Source organism: Festucalex cinctus, chromosome 3 (genome assembly GCF_051991245.1).
Source record: "Festucalex cinctus isolate MCC-2025b chromosome 3, RoL_Fcin_1.0, whole genome shotgun sequence".
NCBI lineage: Eukaryota > Metazoa > Chordata > Actinopteri > Syngnathiformes > Syngnathidae > Festucalex > Festucalex cinctus.
Genome location: NC_135413.1, coordinates 31,443,579 through 31,463,147, shown reverse-complemented (window position 1 = coordinate 31,463,147; position 19,569 = coordinate 31,443,579). Strand labels below are relative to the sequence as shown.

The window sequence follows — 19,569 nt, the reverse complement described above, 5'->3', positions numbered from 1 at the left end:
CTAAAGTGGATCAACCAACCCAATCTTCCATTTCTTTTGGCTTCATTTGCTCTTTGACAGACCCCAGACGAAATCCTCAAACAAAAAACTGTCCCAAAAAGCAAGAAAATCCAGGAAACAGGAATCCTCTCCTGAGGACGAGGATGATGATGACGACGAGGAGGAGGAGGAGGTTGATGACGATGATGATGATGATGATGATGATGACGATGACGACACTCCAAAGAGACAAACTCGTCGAAGAGGGGCAACTAAAGTCAAAAGGTTTTTTTTTTTTCTAATGCTGCTGGTAACATTGCTACAAAAATAACTACTAGTACACCATTTGCCGAAAAGAGTTTAACGGCCTCGCAAAACGTTTTTCAGTTGTCTATAGATGCCACAAGATGGCAGCAAAATACTTCTTTCTATCAAATTACTGAATAAATGAAGCTCCTCTCAGTTCAATGTAGGTGCTTCACACCTCATAGTGTCGAAGCAATACATTTACCTGAAAGAAGAGGGGAAACCAATCAGCATTATTGCACACTGAGCGTAGCGCATCCAGCAATTTGGATTGTCCTGAAAAAGAAAGACAACCATACGTCATATATATCTTGTTTCCTCGTCGTAGCTATAAAGAAGACCAGCATGACTTTGAAACAGACTCGGACGACCTGATTGAGATGACGGGCGACGCGTGCGAGGAGCAGCAGGATGATGACAGCGAGACCATCGAGAAAGTCATGGACACCAGGATCGGCAAAAAAGGAGGTGAAGACAAACTAAATCCAAATAATACATAAAGTGGTGGTACCTCCACAAGTGACCTGACTTCTAAAAGTGTCACCTGCTCCTTCCGAATCATAGCCACAGGTGCTCCCACGACCATGTACGCCGTCGAGGAGAACGGCGACCCGTGCGAAGGTTTTGACCCCAGCAACGACGAAGGGGAAACTCAATATCTGGTCAAGTGGAAGGGCTGGTCTTACATCCACAACACGTGGGAGAGCATGGACTCGCTGACGCAGCAGAAGGTCAAGGGCCTGAAGAAGCTGGACAACTTCAAAAAGAAAAATGACGAACTCAGTGCATGGTGAAAAATATTTCATACTTCTCTTTGAATCACATCAAATAATATATGAGATGTTTTCAAAATGAATGAATGAATTAAAATATTTCAGGTTGAGGAAGGCATCTCCCGAGGACGTCGAGTTCCACAACTGTCAGCTGGAGCTCATTGCAGACTTGAACAAGCAATTCCAATTTGTGGAGCGTGTCATCGGTGAGAGATGTTCCGGTCTCGGTGCGTCGATATTTGCATACGCTCCAATATTAACTCAATTTGTCATCATCAGCAACCAAAACAGGGAAAACACATGGATTGTCTGACTTCCCATGTAAGCAAATACATGTTAAATCAACTAAACTGTTTGGGAAATAGCAGCCATTTAATTGCATTTGGTCTTCCAGCTCACAGTCACAAGACGTCGTCCAACGAACCCGAGTACCTATGCAAGTGGATGGGCCTCCCGTACTCCGAGTGCAGCTGGGAAGACGGTGCGCTGGTGATGAAGAAGTTTCAGCACTGGATTGACGGCTTCTTGAACCGCAACTCCAGCAAGACTGTCCCCTCCAAAGACTGCAAGGTACGACTCGTCTTTTAGTTTGAAATGGACAGACAAGTTCCGTTTCATTTTTCTCTCTTGTCTTAGGTGTTGAAACAAAGGCCGAGATTTGTTGCTCTGAAAAAGCAACCGTCGTATATTGGAGACGAGAACCTGGAACTGAGAGACTATCAGCTGGCTGGGCTCAACTGGCTCGCTCACTCCTGGTGCAGGTACTGTTTCAAAAAAAGAGGATTGTTCAAAAAGGAGTTGTGTAATGTCTCCAGAACTGTTTCAAGTTAAAAAAAAACAGTATTATTTTGAGTTTTGACAAAGTTTGAAGTTTGAAGTTTATTGAACATGTAAACATAACATATAAACATAAACAAAGAGCAAGTAAAAATTAAGGGAAAGAAAAGAAAGAAAAAAAAATCACAACAATCATTAGAAATTGTTTACATGTCCAAAAGGAGAAGGAAGAAGCAGGCTTAATCAAATGTATCGAACCAAACTTTTTTTTTTTTACACATTACATATTTCATATCTTAATATATATAAAAAAAGCATACTTTCTTTCAATCTTGAAGTGACATAATGTGGCACAGATGCAGAGTTTTAAAACACTTCTCAGAACGTTCAAGAATCCAGCAAGACAAAGCAGGCTTAATCAAATGTATCTAACAAACTATTTTTAACACATTATCAGAAAGATATAGCATATTTCATATCGCATCAAAAACAAAAACAAACAAACAAAAAAAACGTTTCTTTCAATGTTGAAGCGATATAATGCCGCACGGCTCAGGCGGGATGAGCTAGATGCGGCGTTTCAAAATTTTCAGTTCTAAAACTATTTTCAACACTTTTTCATTTATAATGTGTAAAAATAAACGATGACATGGGGCAGACAAATAGTATTGTGAAAAATGGGAAGTTGATAAACAGCTGTAGTCAGTAATAAAATTGTTAAACACATCTACACCGTCAATCAATCAATCTTTATTTGTATAGCACTTTTTATACAAAACAAAACAAAACATGCAACTAAAAGTGCTTTAAAAACAAAAACAGCATTAGCTAGCATTGCTAACACAAACTGATATATCATCACGCATAGAACTCATCTGATCCTCATCTCTTCAGGTGCAACAGCGTGATTCTGGCCGACGAGATGGGTCTGGGAAAGACCATTCAGACCATCTCTTTCCTGTCCTACCTGTTCCACCAGCATCAGCTGTATGGGCCCTTCTTAGTGGTGGTGCCGCTGTCCACGCTCACGTCCTGGCAGAGGGAATTCAACACCTGGGCCCCCGACATGAATGTAGTGGTTTACCTCGGAGATGTCATGAGCAGAAAAACGGTTGGTAGTCTTTCCTAATAACAGCTTTTGCAATCGTAACCATTTTCGAAACCATATTTGCGTAACTTTAGAAAGTTTTAAGTCTAAATAATACAAACTGTGAAAGCAGAGTTATGCTGTGGCATTTTCATCTCGGTTCAGGTTTTTTATAAATGTTTTAAAATGAGGGTTGCAATTAAAAATACGTTGATTATATTTTTGTACTGAATTCATCCGGAATTTGTTTCTTCTTCTTGAGTAGATTCGTGACTACGAGTGGGTGAACCACCAAACCAAAAGAATCCGTTTCAACGCACTGCTAACCACTTATGAAATTCTCCTCAAAGACAAGGTGGGTGCTTGTTTCGACATTTTTTTTTAACACTTTCACAACGAAACTTAATAGCATCAAATGTTTCTTTTTTTCAGGGAGTCCTGGGAAACATCAACTGGGCTTTCCTCGGTGTCGATGAGGCTCACCGACTGAAGAACGATGATTCCCTCTTGTACAAGACCTTGATGGAGTTCAGGTCAAACCACAGACTCCTCATTACCGGCACTCCGCTGCAGAACTCGCTCAAAGAGCTCTGGTCACTGCTGCACTTCCTCATGCCGGACAAGTGTGTTCCACTCCGTATCTTTTTTGAAATCCCTCAAATAAAAAGTGTACACATTATAAAAGACAATTTGTTTTTTTCCAATCTGTGTTGTACACTCAGGTTTGACTCGTGGGAGGATTTTGAGGATGACCACGGCAAAGGAAGAGAGAACGGCTACCAGAGTCTTCACAAAGTCCTCGAGCCTTTCCTGCTCCGACGTGTCAAAAAAGACGTGGAGAAATCACTTCCTGCCAAAGTGGAGCAGATTCTCCGTGTTGACATGAGTGCGCAGCAGAAACAATTTTACAAGTAGGATTCAATATCTGTCTCGTCGTAATATGATGTGCATCGTAGAGCGATAGAAAGTGGAACCTCTTAAAAGACCTTGTAAAATCCAGGCCTTTCTTTACCCACCACTGCTTTGGATGCTCACTCGGCTTGTAGACATGTCTACAAAAACGTGACTTGAACTTTGAATCATACAAATTTGGATCTAATTTTAAGAATACAGAAACGTAAGTTTCCTTCTTTTAATTTGTTTCTCAACGCTTGCAGGTGGATTTTAACACGGAATTACAAAGCTCTTTCCAAAGGCACCCGAGGCAGCTCCTCAGGCTTCCTCAACATTGTTATGGAGCTGAAAAAGTGCTGCAACCACGGCTTCCTCATCAAGCAGCCCGAGGAGGTCGAGCCCGAGACGCAAGAGGAACACTTGCAGGTAATTTATGTGTTGTTTTTTTTTCCCAGCTTCGGGCGTCACCATGGGGACATCTTCAGCAACGCGGACCGATTGCGTCATCAAACGTGAGTTCTGTTTGTGCGTCACAGGCTCTCGTGCGGGGCAGCGGGAAGCTGGTGCTGCTGGATAAACTGCTCACCCGGCTCAGGGAGCGAGGCAACAGGGTGCTGATTTTCTCACAGATGGTTAGGATGTTGGACATACTGGCTGAATACCTCGCCAAGAAACGTTACCCGTTCCAGGTAGGATTCACCTTTTTGCCTTGACTTTCTGCATACTAAGAAATATACTATGGACAATTCTAATAAAAAAGAATGTTGTTATATCTAAATCCTACTAGCATAATTTCCCACATCATGTCCAACTTACTGTCAAAATGTCCGTTAAAAATACCAATGTCCTTTTAAAAAATGCATTTACAAACATTTTGGATTTAAAAGCATTTACACTTAGGCCTGAATTCGCTTTCATTGGGAGCTTATTCCATTTGCGTGCAGCATCGCAGCCTAATGCTGCGTCAGCATGTTTACTTTGAACTCTGGATTACACTAATTGACCCGAGCCTGCAAACCTCAGAGCCCTACTGGGTTTATTTTCCAATAGAATTTCTTTAATGTAACACAAATACAGGCGTGGTAGGAAAGTTGCATCAAATCCTTTGACGTCAAAACTTGACAACATAAGACGCAATTTTGTTCACGTCTAAATCTCATGAAATGTTATGAAAAAAAAGCTTGTCTACTCTTCATCTGCGTCCATACTAACTAATGTGTTAATGTTGACACAGATCAAATATCAGCGTTGTAGCACACATACTTGGCCAGGCTGAGAGTTCATGTGGTTATTTATATCAGCGACTCGTTTTATATGGAAGTGCATCCAGGCTCCAGCAGGGCGCTCGGCTCCGTCCTTATTAGATGGCAGTATTTGTTATGATAGAGCGCAGTTCAACATTGACTGAGTTGACTATGTTGTTTTTTTTGGTCTCTTCTCGTCTTAGCGACTGGACGGCTCCATCAAGGGAGAAATTCGAAAGCAAGCACTGGACCACTTTAATGCGGAAGGCTCAGAGGTATGGTCAGGAATTCTGAGCCATAAGAAAATGGTGTTTATGTTAGTAGTTACAAAACTTTGCGATGTTGGTTAAATAATGGAAGTTTTGTCATCTGTCTTCCAGGACTTCTGCTTTCTGTTGTCCACAAGAGCCGGAGGCTTAGGTATAAACTTGGCCTCCGCCGACACCGTTGTTATCTTCGACTCGGACTGGAACCCTCAGAATGACCTGCAGGCACAAGCCAGGGCTCATAGGATCGGCCAAAAGAAGCAGGTATGCCATGGCAGAAATTGATAGCAACTCGCATTGCGCATCGTTTGGGATGATTTGACGAAAACTAATGACGGCCCTCCTGGAATTGCTATGTAAATTATGATTCAGCTCTTTACTATTTATTGAGCGAGCACTAGTGTCTGGTCTGCTGACCTGAGACGCCGGGCAGATGCTTCGAATCTTAAAATGAATTCTAAAATGTACAGGGATCCAGTGAAGGGAGATCAGATTTGGAGTTAGGTGCTCCCTCCTACGAGCTCCAGTTAGGAGGTGACTAGCAGCATTGTTGACCAAGCGGAGACACTCGAGGGAGGACTATTAATTTTATTAATGTCAATGAGTTCCTTACCTGTCTAAATAAGGGAAATGGAAAAAAGTTAATTGCCATCCAGGCTTTGATTTCCTCTAGACAGACCAAAAAAAAAATTACCGAGAAAGCATCCTTTTTTTTTTTTTCCTCAGCGGGACGCCTGGCATCCACAGAGCAGTGAAAGGAAATACCATGCTTTCTTAAGGTGGACCCAAAGGGCAGCAAATAACAATAGAAACTGCAGGCGCCCCAAAATTGAGCCCTGTGGAACACCAAATGACATTGAGGCAGAATGGGACTCAGAGCAACAAAGGCTAACACAAAACATCCTGCAGTCTGCATACAGTGAAAGTCGACTGTTTGCTAATGATATGAACGTCGAGTCAAAGTTAGTTAGTCGATGAGATAATTTGATTATTATTATTATTATTATTTCCAGCACTTGCCAGTGGTCCCCAACCGCAACTAATCAGTTTGTAGTTTGTCATAGAATGTTAAATTTCTTCCATCCACGTGCATATGGGTCTGGCGGCAAACTTTTGCAGACGTTTATGGTTTTGTCACGGTGGCAGGTAAATATATATCGAATGGTCACCAAGGGAACAGTTGAGGAGGACATCATCGAGAGGGCGAAGAAGAAGATGGTTTTGGACCATCTGGTCATCCAGCGAATGGACACAACTGGACGGACCGTTTTGGACAGCAACTCCGGCAACACCAAGTAAAGAGCTCTTGGAGTCATTTCTTGCTCTGTCGATCGTGATTTATCACACATGCTGTTGCTTTGGTCTTCCAGTTCAAACCCATTTAACAAGGAAGAGCTCACCGCTATCCTCAAGTTTGGTGCCGAAGAACTCTTTAAGGAGGCAGAAGGAGAAGAGTCTGAACCGCAGGTAAGTAGTCATCCTCAGATCATTTGAAAGTGCACATCTTCAACATGTTTTGAAATGAAACCAGTGTGTTGTCTTTCCGTACAGGAAATGGACATTGACGAGATCCTAAGGTTGGCTGAAACAAGAGAAAGTGACCAGGGCCAAAGCGCCACTGATGAACTCCTGTCCCAGTTTAAGGTGCCTACAGGTTCATTGGCTTTTATCTGGTTTTGTTTCATAAATATTGTCTTATATATTAGTATGTCAAGAATAACGCTTTGTAATTGCTAGCAAATCACAGTGTGTCCTTTACACAATGAGTACTAATTTACCATGAATACCGCTAACCCGGATTTGCATTGTGGGATGAGTAGACCTTTTTGGGCTCGTCTTATCCATGGTGATAATAAAGAAGGTTGTGTAGTCACATCGATGAATGTTACCATGTTAAAATGCAAGAAGGCAAAGGGTTTTTATAGCGCTTTAACAGCAAGCTCTTGCACTATGGCCGATGGGGGGAACCCAGACAGAGTTTTACTTCCCTCAGTGTGCAACATCCAGCTAGGATCAAGGTGGTTTTTGTTTTTTTGTTTTTTTCCCCACTTGTCCATTTGTGTGCCTATTGTTAAACATCTTTGTGTGGTGAGTAAAGTGATATATACATTTAATGTGTTAATATTATTGCGCTAGTGCAAATGGTAGCTTTCCCCAAACCAAACTTTCTTTGGCGCTTCACTGGAGGATCATTTAGAGCACAACACGAGCTTTTTCGCGCTCATGTTCACGCCCCAAAAACAATGCGGAAACTGAGGTCATATTTTACAGAATGTATACATTTTATTCATAAACCGAATGTTTTATCCACTGGGTCGTTCCTAAACCGAGCTTCAAGTGTACTATTAAAAACAACCCCTTTTTTTTTTTTTTTTTTTTTTAATAAATGCACCTGCAGGTGGCCAATTTCTCCAGCATGGAAGAGAGCGCTCCCGACTTTGAGGAGAAGCCTTCTCGGGAGTGGGATGACATCATCCCCGAGGAGCAGCGTCGCAGAATCGAGGAGGAGGAAAAGCAGCGGGAAATGGATCTCTTCATGCTGCCCAGGAGCAGGAGCTCCAACAAGCGGGTGCGCTTCTGCTTATGATAAAAACACTTTTTGCATCGATGCACTAAATTGATCAGACTTTAAAGCCAGGACAGAATCAGCACAGTTGTCGTGTTTTAATAACGCGGCTATAATATAGAAACTGGCTTTAACTGTCACTTTGTGGTCTCAGGCTCAAGCCAATGACAGCGACAGTGACGTGGGCGCCAAGCTCAAGCAACAGTCCTCCGGCTCCGACAGCGAGACCGACGACAGCGACGACGATAAGAAGCCGAAGAAGCGAGGCCGGCCTCGAGCCCGCAAGAACCACGTGGAGGGCTTTAACGATGCTGAAATCCGCAGGTGGAGTGTTTGCTCTTCTTGTGGAGCTCTGTGAACTCATTTGACTTTTTGTGTTCATCACAAACAGATTCATTAAGGCTTACAAGAAGTTTGCAGCTCCACTTGAAAGGTAAGCGCACAGTTTAAAAACAGCCCAACGCTTTAATAGGCCCAATTAATCAATTGTAATTTGTCAAAGTGGGAAATAGAGCTGTGAAAATCAATAGACAACTATTTGAATAATTGAGTAATTGTTTGCAGCCATTTTTTTTATTTGAAATTTTCCACATCCTATTAACAGTAGTTGTTCACTGATTTCTGTCGTCCTTCATGAAAGAAGACTAATTATCTTCTTTTTACTTTGGAAAACAACGACCGAACCGGCCACATCGTACAACATCAACCTTCCCCTTCCCCTTTTATTTTTAATCACTTTATGAATAATTTTTTTAATCACTGTATAAATACGAAGTACGAAATAACCACCAATCACTGGTTAATAAACCAAATACCCCCACAGTGCAGGCCGATTTCGAGCATTTGAACTCATCTTTCAAGGCAAACAGATATTGTGTGCTTTTACCACATTTATAATGTGGGTACTAAAATGAAAGATCGCATTCCATTCTTTCATGAGAAAAAAAGTTCTTATTCCGTTCTTTAATAATCACCATTTGAAAAGAGGTAATTTGAGTGACAATCAAGCGAAGATAGAAAAATGAGAAAACGAGCTTTTTGTGAAAAGATATATTTTCTCCACAACAGTGACTTTGACACTGACATTTTTTTGTTTAGTGATGCTCTGTGAATTGGGTTTAAAGTGACAAAGGCTTTGATTATTCACGACATCCTTGAAACCGTTCTATTTCATCAGATTGCATGACATTCCGTCATGTTTCATTGTAATTCCATACACCGGCAGCCCAATGAAAAGAAATAGAATGCTGCCATCTGCTGGCCATAGTTAGTGGATGTTTTTGATTCCACAACCCATTGACCAGGCAGTGCTCCACTTAGACTTTGCACTTCCCATTGATTAAAAAATAAAAAGACATAGTTTACGTCATTTAACCTTTATGGCAGCATACATCGGGATTTTACTAAATGTATTAAACGTTTTTGGCGGTCAATGCGGGTTAATGTAAAATTAAAATGAAGCCAAATAATCGATAGATTTATTGATTCTAAAAATAGTCGATAGTGACAGCACTAGTGAGAAATATACTGTTCGTCCAGTCAAATATGTTTTTGTGTCTCCAGGTTGGAAGCCATCGCACGGGACTCCGAGCTGGTGGACAAGTCGATCGCAGACCTGAAGAGACTGGGCGAACTCCTTCACAGCAGCTGCGTGTCGGCGGTGCAAGAGCACGAGGAAAACATGAAAGAGAACCCAATTGAAGGTAACCGAAACGCCACCGCGCAATCGCCAAGGAAGAACTCTGAGCTGAGTGCGCTCATTTCAGCAAAAGGTCCCGGCAAACGGCGAGGAATCAACATCAAGATCTCAGGGGTGCAAGTCAACGCCAAGTCCATCATCCAGCACGAGGAGGAGTTTGAGCCCTTGCACAAAGCCGTGCCGGCCGATCCGGCCGAGAGGAATACGTAAGCAACCTATCAGGAGGGAGGGAAAGTGGCGAGCGTTCGTTTTGACTTTGCTCCGCTTGCCGACAGGTTCAAACTCTCATGCAGAGTCAAGGTTGCCCACTTCGACGTGGACTGGAATGTGGAAGACGACGCTCAGCTCTTACTCGGAATTTATGAGCACGGATTCAGCAACTGGGACCTCATCAAGACCGATCCTGACCTCAAACTGGCCGAAAAAGTGAGGACAGCCAACACAAATAACAAAAATCTATGAATAGTATAAAAATGTTTTCTAGTATAACTCAAAGAGATACTTCACTTATTTAACCAATTATAGCAATAAAAAGTTCATATGTTGTCTATAATTAATTTGATACTTTCATTATTTTTCATGTACAATTAGTACCTTTAAAAACACATTTTGCAACTTGCTGCCGACTGAAAATGACATCACAGGGGCTCAGGTAACCAATCACAGCTCGCCTGTTTTCTAGGTTTGGTCATGTGACATTCACAAGCTGAGCTGTGATTGGTTACCTGAGCCCTTGTGATGTCATTTTCAGTCGACAGCAAGTTGCAAAATGTGATTTTTTTTTAAGGTATTAATTGTACATGAAAAATAATGAAAATATCAAATTTGTTATAGGCAAAATATTAATGTTTAACTGCCAAAAACGGCTAAATAAGTAAAGTATCCCTTTAAGGTTTGGTACCGGAAAAGTCCCATATTCATGGAATTTAAAAAAAATAATGAAATCATTTTTTTAATTTTGCCCCCTCGCCCCAAAAATATGTTTGTTTGATTATTCAGTGTGCTTTATTGGATGACTGTAAAATATTTACTTTTGAGAGGTTGAAATTCCAAGGATTTGGACAAGTTTAAGTTTAAAAAAAAAAGTCTCTAAACAAATATCTACTCGTCGAGTAATTATTGCCTCAACACAAATCTAAATCAAATGAAAACACGTAAGCATGGAAATAACTGATCATGACAACATATTCTTATGCCGCTACGCAAATGTTTGCAAGAGCTGTGCAATATCAAAAACCAGATGTAAAGACCTCCACTGAGATTTGAATTTGTCCGTTGTCTGCGTTTGACCCGCACAGATCCTGCCGGACGATCCCGGCAAGAAGCCTCAGGCCAAGCAGCTGCAGGCGAGAGCCGAGTATCTCCTCAAGCTGCTCAAAAAGGAGCAAGACAGCGCGGACGTGTCAAAGACGGGGGATGAGGTCAGCCGATAAACTGCAGCTCATCTGCAACCCCGACGATGTCGCCGCGTTTTTACCCGTGACGGTCATCCGGCCTTCCTCGCCAACAGGTCAAAGTGAAGAAGAGGAAACCTCGGGTGAAGAAGGAGAAGGTCGTCAAGGATGAGCAGGGCAACAACGTCTCGTCGCCGCGCTTGTCGGACAATCCGTCAGAAGAAGGCGAGCTCAAGGTCAGGAACGGAAAACGTGGGCTGGAAATTTTAGTTCTTTTGAATAGATGTATCATATTTAAACATAGATGTAAATCTTGTTTGGTGGAAACAAATTTGAAAAGATTAGTTATTTTTCATATCACGCAAAGATTGTATTTGAACCGGTGTGTAGACTTTTTATATCCACTTTGAATATTAATCTAAGCTTTTTGCATTTGTGCAGGACGAAGGCGCCGAGAAGTCGCCCACCAAGAAACGACAGAAAAAGAAGGATAACAAGGAGAACAAAGAAAAGCAGGGAACCCCGAAGAAGGACAAAGAAGGGGAGAAAGAGAAGAAGGGCAACAAGGCCAGAAAAGAGAAGGTCTTTGTTTCCTTTTTGTGCCTTCTCAATGCCTCTGATGCCTTTGCCCATTCCAAAAAATCTGCATTATAATAAGTAGATATAATGCGGTGGGCATTGTAAGGTAGTTTCCACAAATTTGCTTTGCTTTAGAAGAGTTGTAACCGTCAAGTAGGGATGTGCCAAAAAAACGAGTATGATTCAGAATCGATTTTAACTCATTTGCTCCCAAAAACGTATAAAAATGTTTTATTTTAAATCTTTTAAGTGTCCCAAAGACGTATTTATACGTTTTCTGGTTTGTTTGTTTTTTATGGAAGAGCACACAGAAGGCTTTGATACAGCCTCTGAACTACTCAGTGAAGCAATGGTAGTAACTACAAAAAACGGCCAGCAGGTGGCAGCAGAGTATAAGAGATCAACCAGAGCCATGTTGAAAACAAACAGCGAGTATCGCGCTAATTAGCATTAGCGAGTAAGACTAGAATAGATCATGATTCTTTGTTGAAGCAAAAATCATTTTTTAATCAAAAATTGATTCTGAATTGAATCGCAGACCCGCCAAAAAAAAGAATCAAATCGAATCGTGAGATTCCCACCCCTACCATCAAGTGTGGGTAATTTGCTTTGTGCCACGCTACTAGCATGTATAATGTCTCATGTTGGTTTTCCTATTTTAGGCTAAAGGAGCCAAAGGGAGGAAAAGCCAAGGGCCAGTTCACATCACGGCAGGCTCCGAGCCGGTTCCCATCGAAGGGAAGGAGGACGACGAACTCGACCAGGAGACTTTCAGTATTGTGAGTTTTGAAATGAGAGCAGCCGACGTATTATTTTGGATGCACGTGTCGAAGAATTGTAACAATCTCCTCCTCCAACGCATCCAGTGCAAGGAGCGCATGAGGCCGGTGAAGAAGGCCCTGAAGCAGCTGGACAAACCGGACGAGGGCTTGTCGGACCAGGACCAGCTCCAGCACACGCGCACGTGCCTGCTGAAGATCGGAGACCGCATCACCGAGTGCCTTAAAGCATACAGCGACCCCGAGCATGTGAAAGTATGGCGACGGTAAGATCAGAAATTGCACTTGGCATTGCAAAAGGGTTGGAAAATATCTTCTACTTCTCTTCAAAGATGTATTTAAAATGATAAATATTGCGTCCTTATGATAACTCACACTTGACTAATTCAGTGCCATTGACGGTTATTGACGTCAGAGATCCATTTTCACTTGAAGTCGTTTTAAAAAGTACTGTGAGTACAGTGTACTGCACTGATACTCTACTGCAACGTGTGCTATTACTAATATGAGGCACTTCCCCCTTTTTTTTCCCACAGAAACCTTTGGATTTTTGTCTCCAAGTTTACGGAATTTGGTGCCAGGAAGTTGCACAAACTCTACAAAATGGCCCAGAAAAAACGCTCCCACGAGGAAGAGGCAAGTGGCTCGCAAACGCGTACTCGTCATCTTGTTCACGTCGCTCGCCTCTCATCTTGAATTTTCGGCTCCGTTTGGACACTTCACTTCTTAGAAGGAGCACAAGAAGAAGGACGACACTTCCGGGAGAGGAAAACCGTTCCGGCCGGACGCGTCGGCGTCCAGTCGGGACTCGTCGGGTCCGCAGTCGGCTTCGTCGCACTCGGCGCAGTCGGGCCCGCACGGACACCACCGAGATTACAACATGGGCGGCAAACGGCACTTTCCCAATGACGGTAAATATGTACACCATAAAAATTACCACCTTAATAACGTCCTTAAAGTTAAATGCGACTGGACTGAAAGAAAAAGAAAAAAAAAGGCCACTAACATTACACGGTTCATTAATTTATTGATAAAATTACTAGAAAATCATCAGCATTTTTTAACATTTTTATAAATTTCTTGAGGTATTTTTACGTGTAGATATTTTATGAACCGATTATGAAGAAAATATTAATCATGATGAATTTGGTAATGATTGAAATCACGACATTTGGTTTTTTTTGGGGACAAAACAAGAAAATGTTTAAACATGTACGGTAATAATTATGCAAGTTGCTTTTGGATCAAACAAAATTTATTAAATTAGTCCTGACTAAATATCTCAATTTAAACAATTCAAAATTACCATTAATAATATTTTATTTTTATTTACAATTATGCCGACTTTGTAATTGTGAAGTGTACTAATTAAAATTTTAATTTATTTTGGATTACTTACATTAATTGAGTTTGACAAAAACAAACTGAACGTTGTGGTGGAAAAGATGTAAATTATAGAATTCCCTCGTTTAATGTGGGTGTTACGTTCCAAAATCTATCTGCCGTAATGGAAATCTGCGTTAATTTAAAAAAAACAAAAAACCGGTAATTATATCTATTTTTTTTCGTTTATTAGGTTTTTTCGTTTTGGTATGATTTTTACTTCATTATAAATGCTTTTTCATTCCTAATATATGTTCTTTCTTTTCATTTACATAAATTTTTCCCATTAAGTTTTTTTTATTTAATTTACAGTCATTTTTTACATTAAAAATACTTGTTTTTAATGTACTTGTTATACAGCACAGTATATTATATTATTATATTTTCTCTGTAATGCAATGTCGTGCAGTGACGGGACAGACGCCGTTGAAAAGGTCGAATCCGCGGATATCCCCGATCGGACGTAGGGTTCGAGAGATATGGCAGCGTAAAGACAACAAAACAAATAAACAAACCCAAAAAGCATATTAAAAAATAGTGATAGACCGATAAGGTTTTTTTGGGCCCGATACCGATACCAATTATTAGTAGTGAAGGATGCCGATAACCGATATTTGGAGCCGATATTCATTTTCACTAAAAAGGGACATCAAAATTTGGAAAAAATACAAACTCGAGCTCTTATCTTTTTTATTTTTTTTTTATTTTATTTTATTTTTTATTTTAAAGCACATGTTTATTGAGCAACTTTTAGGGTTAGTAAAATATTTTTAAGTTTTGTTTTTTTTCTTCAAAAAATCTTAGTCAATACACAAGTTCTGGGATCTCCCAGGCGCAGTAGCATGTTTTCAAAAGTTAAATAAAAACAAACAATTATTTTCTACAAAAAATAAGTCTTCAAAAATTTCAAAATATCCAAAGTATTAAATTTTTACTTATCTTAGTTTTAATTTCAATCAAAAACAGAAGGTGCAGAGAGTTCCCAGGGTCGACAAAAATGAAAATAAAAACTTTTTTTTTTTAATTTACATTTAAATTAGTTCCCTGAAGTTAACACTTAAAAAAAAAATAAAAATAAATAAAAAAGGATCTATTATCGGCCATATGATTCTTCAAAATGGCCGATGCCGATATTTCTCAAAATGCTGAATATCGGCACCGATAATCGGCCCAGCCGATAATCGGTCTATCCCTATTAAAAAACATGCTGTAGAACAATAAGCGTTTGGATTGAAAGTGACCCTGTTGTCCGTAAAATGTGCCGCCAGACCGGGCGGACTGGCAGAGGGAGCGCAAGTACAATCACCCGGGCAACCAGTCGTGGCAGGGCGAGCGCCACCACCCGTACGACGGCGGCCATCGCTACAAGGACCACTACGGCGACCGGCACGCCCACGCCGACTCCTACCGCAGCTCGGGCGGCTACCGCAACAGCAGCAGCAGCAGCAGCAACTCGCCGCGCAAGAGGCCCTACGACCAGTACAGCAACGACCGCGACCACCGCCCGCACCGGCCATACTACGACAGGTAGACACGCGCATATACGAATTAGTAAACTTGTACACTTAAACTGTAAGATTTATATGAAAATGTATTTAAAAAAACAAACAAAACAACTTCAGTCTTATAACTGTGGGCCACTGTAATTAAAGGGATACTTCACTTATTTAGCCCATTATAGCAATAAAAAAAAGCTAATATTTTGTCTATAATTAATTTGATTCTTTCATTATTTTTCTCGTACAATTAGTACCTTTAAAAACACATTTTGCAACTTGCTGTCGACTGAAAATAACATCACAAGGGCTCAGGTAACCAATCACAGCTCACCTGTTTTCTAGCTTTGGTCATGTGACAATCACAAGCTGAGCTGTGATTGGTTACCTGAGCCCTTGTGATGTCATTTTCAGTCGACAGCAAGTTGCAAAATGTGTTTTTAAAGGTACTAATTGTACGTGAAAAATAATGAAAATATCAAATTTATTATAGGCAAAATATTAATGTTTGACTGCCAAAAATGGATGAATAAGTAAAGTATCCCTTTAACAATCAGGTTGTAATCAGTTTCATCTTTGAACAGCATTGAAATAAAATATTAAGGCTTAATGTTCCATTAATATAACGTTCTTCAATGCTTAACTCATTCAAACCCAAAAAACGTGTAAATACGTTTTTAAACAACCTATTTATACGTTTTTGTTTTTTGTTTTTTTACGCTCGAGCATACAGGCGGCTTTGATACAGCTTCTGACATGAAGAGGTTGCTTAAAGCAATGGTAGTTATTTAAAAAAATAAATTAAAAAAAAGTATAAGAGATCAGAATTGTGATGTCGTTTTCAGTCGACAGCAACTTGCAAAATGTCTTTTTAAAGGTACTAATTATACATGAAAAATAATGAAAATATCGAATTTAGCATAGACAAAATATTAATGTTTGACTGCCAAAAATGGCCAAATAAGTAAAGTATCCCTTTAATCGTGACTTTTTCCTTCTCTCTAATGTGGCTACAACTTAAAACAGAACGCATGGAACCACACTGCCCCTAAGTGGCCAAATTGGGTACAACAACGTCCCCAGTCCAAAAAGAAGGCCAAGACAGTATAAAATAATTTAAATAAAATTGATTATAGGACATTTAAAATCGATTCTGAATCGTGATTCTTAAGAACATAGATTTATTTATTTATTTATTTTTGCACACCCCTAATACATATACCACATTTTCACAAATCTTCAAATTTTGTCTTTCAGGCACCAGGACTCCAAACGAAGGCGTCCCAACGACTTCCACCCCATCTACCACCACCAGGGACGCGACGGCCCATCTCAGGACTTCCGCCGGATGCCGGAGCACCGGGCCGGCCTGGCGCCGCCGGCCCAAGACCACTACGGCGGCAGACCTTTCCACCCGGACAAACCCCCGCCGCCGCTGCCGCCGCCGCCGCTGGACCCGAAGTCCCCGCATGACCCTCGCTCGTCGCCCGCGGACCCCAACGTCCCCGCCGAGCCCGCCTGGAACAACCGGAAGACTTAAAAACTTTGGAAGCGGACCAATCATAAGACGACAAACGACCGTCTTCACTCAAGTGAATGGACACTGTGGATAGGATGCTTTTAGTCCCATGGACTACTTTCAGAAAGGTGGATTGAGGACGCAATGAACTGTGGACTGACCTTAAAGTGCCTGATCCTTTTTTTTTTTTTCTTTTTTTTTCTTCTTTCCTTAAACCACAACAAGGAGGATTTTTGTTGATTTCTGTGTGGTTAGCTTTAAATATCAATGTGAGTACAAAAGAATGTGGTATTTGCAAAGCGGTAGAAAATTTTCTAAAAAAAAAAAAAAAATCCGTGCACAATTTTGGAACTATTTGAAGAAAAAGAAAGAAAAAAAAAAAAAACATTTTTGGGGAATGAATTGGAAATTGAAGTTAACTGAATTATGTTGAAGCAATAACTATCAAAAACTGGCAAGATGATGCTAAAAAAATAAATAAATAAATAATTTAAGACTCAACCTTTAATTTCATAAATTCCTTCTTTATTATAACTTATTTCCTGCGTCAGTAGCGTTAAGTTTTCTGTCACCTATTCCATCTCATAAACCAAAACAAACAACTCGCTTATTAATTCCCGTGGAAAACCCCAACATGAAAAATTCCCCAAGTCTTGCTTTTGTTGCAAAAATGGTGTCCAAAAATCGTGGAAAAAGTCTTATGACGCTACTTCTCCTCCTCCTCCTCCGCCAGAGTAACATTTTTTGATTTGAGGCACATATTTTTAATATTACATATGAAATCTAGATGAACAAGGATACATTATTTGTCGTAGCAAAAACATATTTTTTTTACGTCAAGTGTTTGGGACTCAAAGCTACTGTGGAAAAATTGAAAATGGAAGCAGCAGTATTTATTGCATCATATTGTCACAAAATGACCCTTTTAGTTATTTTTTTCCCCCCTCACAGTATTCATGAGTGAACGTGTGATTGTATGCGCTTCATGCAGCCATTTTAAGGACATTCACTCACAGTGCCAAATCAGTTTTGTTGCCCCGCCTTTGTCTCATATGAATTGCATTTATGCTTTATGTATGGGCAAATCTGTATAGTTGTAGTGTGGGGGAGGCTTGCTGATGATTATTTAAATGAAGGGGGTGGAAGGATTTTTTTTTTTTTCCCTTGTCAGTGTAATTCATCTTCCTGTTAAGTTAAAATATATCTGAACTAACTAGCAAATTCTTGCTTGCCATTTTAAAAATTCCCAGAATTTAGCGAACCGAATGGAATTTGTTAGCAATCCAACCAAAATGTTTTGAATGAATTTCTTTGATGAAATGCTGGGAAATGGCCACACTGACCCAAAAACGTTCTTTTCGCGCATGGCTTCGTGACTTTTTTTTTTTTTGGGGGGGGGGGGGGGGGGGTCCGCTCATGGTAGACACGCTGACCAAATTTCACGTGCTTCTAAATGCGACTATGAATTAATTGTATGTAAACTTTCACCACAATGAAAATGCTGGCTGATTTTGCTGAGGTTTTGAGTACAAGAAAAGTTGCTGGAAATTTGAAGTGGGGTTATTGCACTTAGGAAAAAAAAAAAAACCCAGCTCCAACATATTGCGTAAAAATGCTCCTAATATATAAGAAACGTAAGTCACGTTTTAAGGACGTACAGTACTATTATGGAATGGCTCGATGAAGTGCAAACTGGTGAAGGGACCATTTCTGGAAGTGGTAATCATGTATTGTGTGTGTGTTAGAAATACAAAGAAAAAGTGTTTCTCCTCCTCTTCCTCTTCTTCCTCCTCCACCACGTCAGGCAAGTTTCAGTCCTTGTATGATATGTTCTCAAAGAAAAAGTCTGAATAATTTATATTTGTGACAACAACCACTCTTGAGAAATGTACTTGTACATATGTTTGGACATATGTAATAAATTTGTTACACAAAAAGAGTTTGAGTTTACTTGCGTCTATGAAATTGACATGAAATTCAGCCAAATGTAGAATTAGGAATACAAATATTTGATCAACGATTGCAAGGAAATAATTTGAAATATTTACTGTACAGTATGTGGCCTGGTGTGCACGACTGGGCCACCAGGGGGCATGTGTATTTAAACCGATGGTCACAAGAGCTCAGGCAGCCGCAGTAATATTAGTCGAGGATAAATTTTGTCTGTAACTTACTGTAAGTATTGTATATTTTAATGTCGGTCATGATAGTGGCACTTATTTTTTTGTGCTCGCATTCGATGTAAAAGAAGTGGGTAGTCTGTTTTGCTGGCTTCCCAGGTGGAACCAGTCGATTTGGTAAAGATAACATCACTTTTCGTTGCCACTGACAACACAATTCGCGAAAATTTGTTTGAGTCTAATATTTTCATGCACATGTATTTATTTGTTAAGCCTTTATGGTTGCGGGATTCTATTAATTCTGGGTATAATTAGTTCAAGAATATTTTGTAAACAATTACTTCCGGTTTGGGCCAACCAATTACTTCCTGTTTGGACCTGATTGCTAGAGAAAGACGGCAGTGTTGGATTTCTACTACTACTGGGTTACAAGGCGCACACGGTATGTTATATTTTGTTTAATGATTGTTTGAGTCAAGGAGATGACTGCAAATATACGTGTATGCTCGTGTGCGATGTCACAACTGTATGCGCTATTTCAGCTACGGCTATTATGCTAACTAACGAGGTGGGACCAGTGGCACTTCTGTCTGTCGATGCTAAAATAGTGGTGACGAAATTTTTAATCATTTGTTCTTATTTTATAACCACTACATAGGTTTTCCGTATTTTAGCAATACACGGCTTCCAAGATGTCTAATACATGAC

General features: G+C 40.3%; 2 protein-coding genes across 7 annotated transcripts in view; both read left to right on the top strand.

Moving 5' to 3' along the window:
• chd2 (chromodomain helicase DNA binding protein 2) overlaps positions 1-18,143 on the top strand; it is a 32,635-nt gene extending 14,492 nt beyond the window's left edge. For 4 of the 5 annotated variants that reach the window (XM_077517616.1, XM_077517615.1, XM_077517618.1 and 1 more), the window contains 32 exons: positions 61-264; positions 614-753; positions 850-1,075; positions 1,164-1,264; positions 1,338-1,379; positions 1,453-1,628; positions 1,695-1,819; positions 2,730-2,946; positions 3,188-3,277; positions 3,355-3,545; positions 3,645-3,833; positions 4,080-4,242; positions 4,353-4,505; positions 5,264-5,335; positions 5,441-5,590; positions 6,473-6,621; positions 6,697-6,793; positions 6,878-6,970; positions 7,725-7,895; positions 8,047-8,216; positions 8,284-8,325; positions 9,456-9,797; positions 9,867-10,017; positions 10,890-11,012; positions 11,102-11,221; positions 11,427-11,567; positions 12,227-12,343; positions 12,431-12,609; positions 12,880-12,979; positions 13,074-13,254; positions 14,995-15,253; positions 16,480-18,143. In XM_077517616.1, coding sequence (XP_077373742.1) covers positions 61-264; positions 614-753; positions 850-1,075; positions 1,164-1,264; positions 1,338-1,379; positions 1,453-1,628; positions 1,695-1,819; positions 2,730-2,946; positions 3,188-3,277; positions 3,355-3,545; positions 3,645-3,833; positions 4,080-4,242; positions 4,353-4,505; positions 5,264-5,335; positions 5,441-5,590; positions 6,473-6,621; positions 6,697-6,793; positions 6,878-6,970; positions 7,725-7,895; positions 8,047-8,216; positions 8,284-8,325; positions 9,456-9,797; positions 9,867-10,017; positions 10,890-11,012; positions 11,102-11,221; positions 11,427-11,567; positions 12,227-12,343; positions 12,431-12,609; positions 12,880-12,979; positions 13,074-13,254; positions 14,995-15,253; positions 16,480-16,762 — 4,957 coding nt within the window. In that variant the 3' untranslated portion in view covers positions 16,763-18,143. The remainder of the gene's footprint in view (positions 1-60; positions 265-613; positions 754-849; positions 1,076-1,163; positions 1,265-1,337; positions 1,380-1,452; positions 1,629-1,694; positions 1,820-2,729; positions 2,947-3,187; positions 3,278-3,354; positions 3,546-3,644; positions 3,834-4,079; positions 4,243-4,352; positions 4,506-5,263; positions 5,336-5,440; positions 5,591-6,472; positions 6,622-6,696; positions 6,794-6,877; positions 6,971-7,724; positions 7,896-8,046; positions 8,217-8,283; positions 8,326-9,455; positions 9,798-9,866; positions 10,018-10,889; positions 11,013-11,101; positions 11,222-11,426; positions 11,568-12,226; positions 12,344-12,430; positions 12,610-12,879; positions 12,980-13,073; positions 13,255-14,994; positions 15,254-16,479) is intronic. The other variant, XM_077517617.1, reaches the window with a different exon arrangement.
• A 756-nt stretch (positions 18,144-18,899) lies between these two features.
• The window catches only part of ticrr (TopBP1-interacting, checkpoint, and replication regulator), a 115,194-nt gene continuing 114,524 nt past the window's right edge, over positions 18,900-19,569 (top strand). The window contains exons 1-2 of one of the 2 annotated variants that reach the window (XM_077517612.1): positions 18,900-18,916; positions 19,251-19,303. The gene's annotated coding sequence lies outside the window, so the exon portion shown is untranslated. Of the gene's footprint in view, positions 18,917-19,228; positions 19,304-19,569 lie in introns of those variants that run through there. The other variant, XM_077517611.1, reaches the window with a different exon arrangement.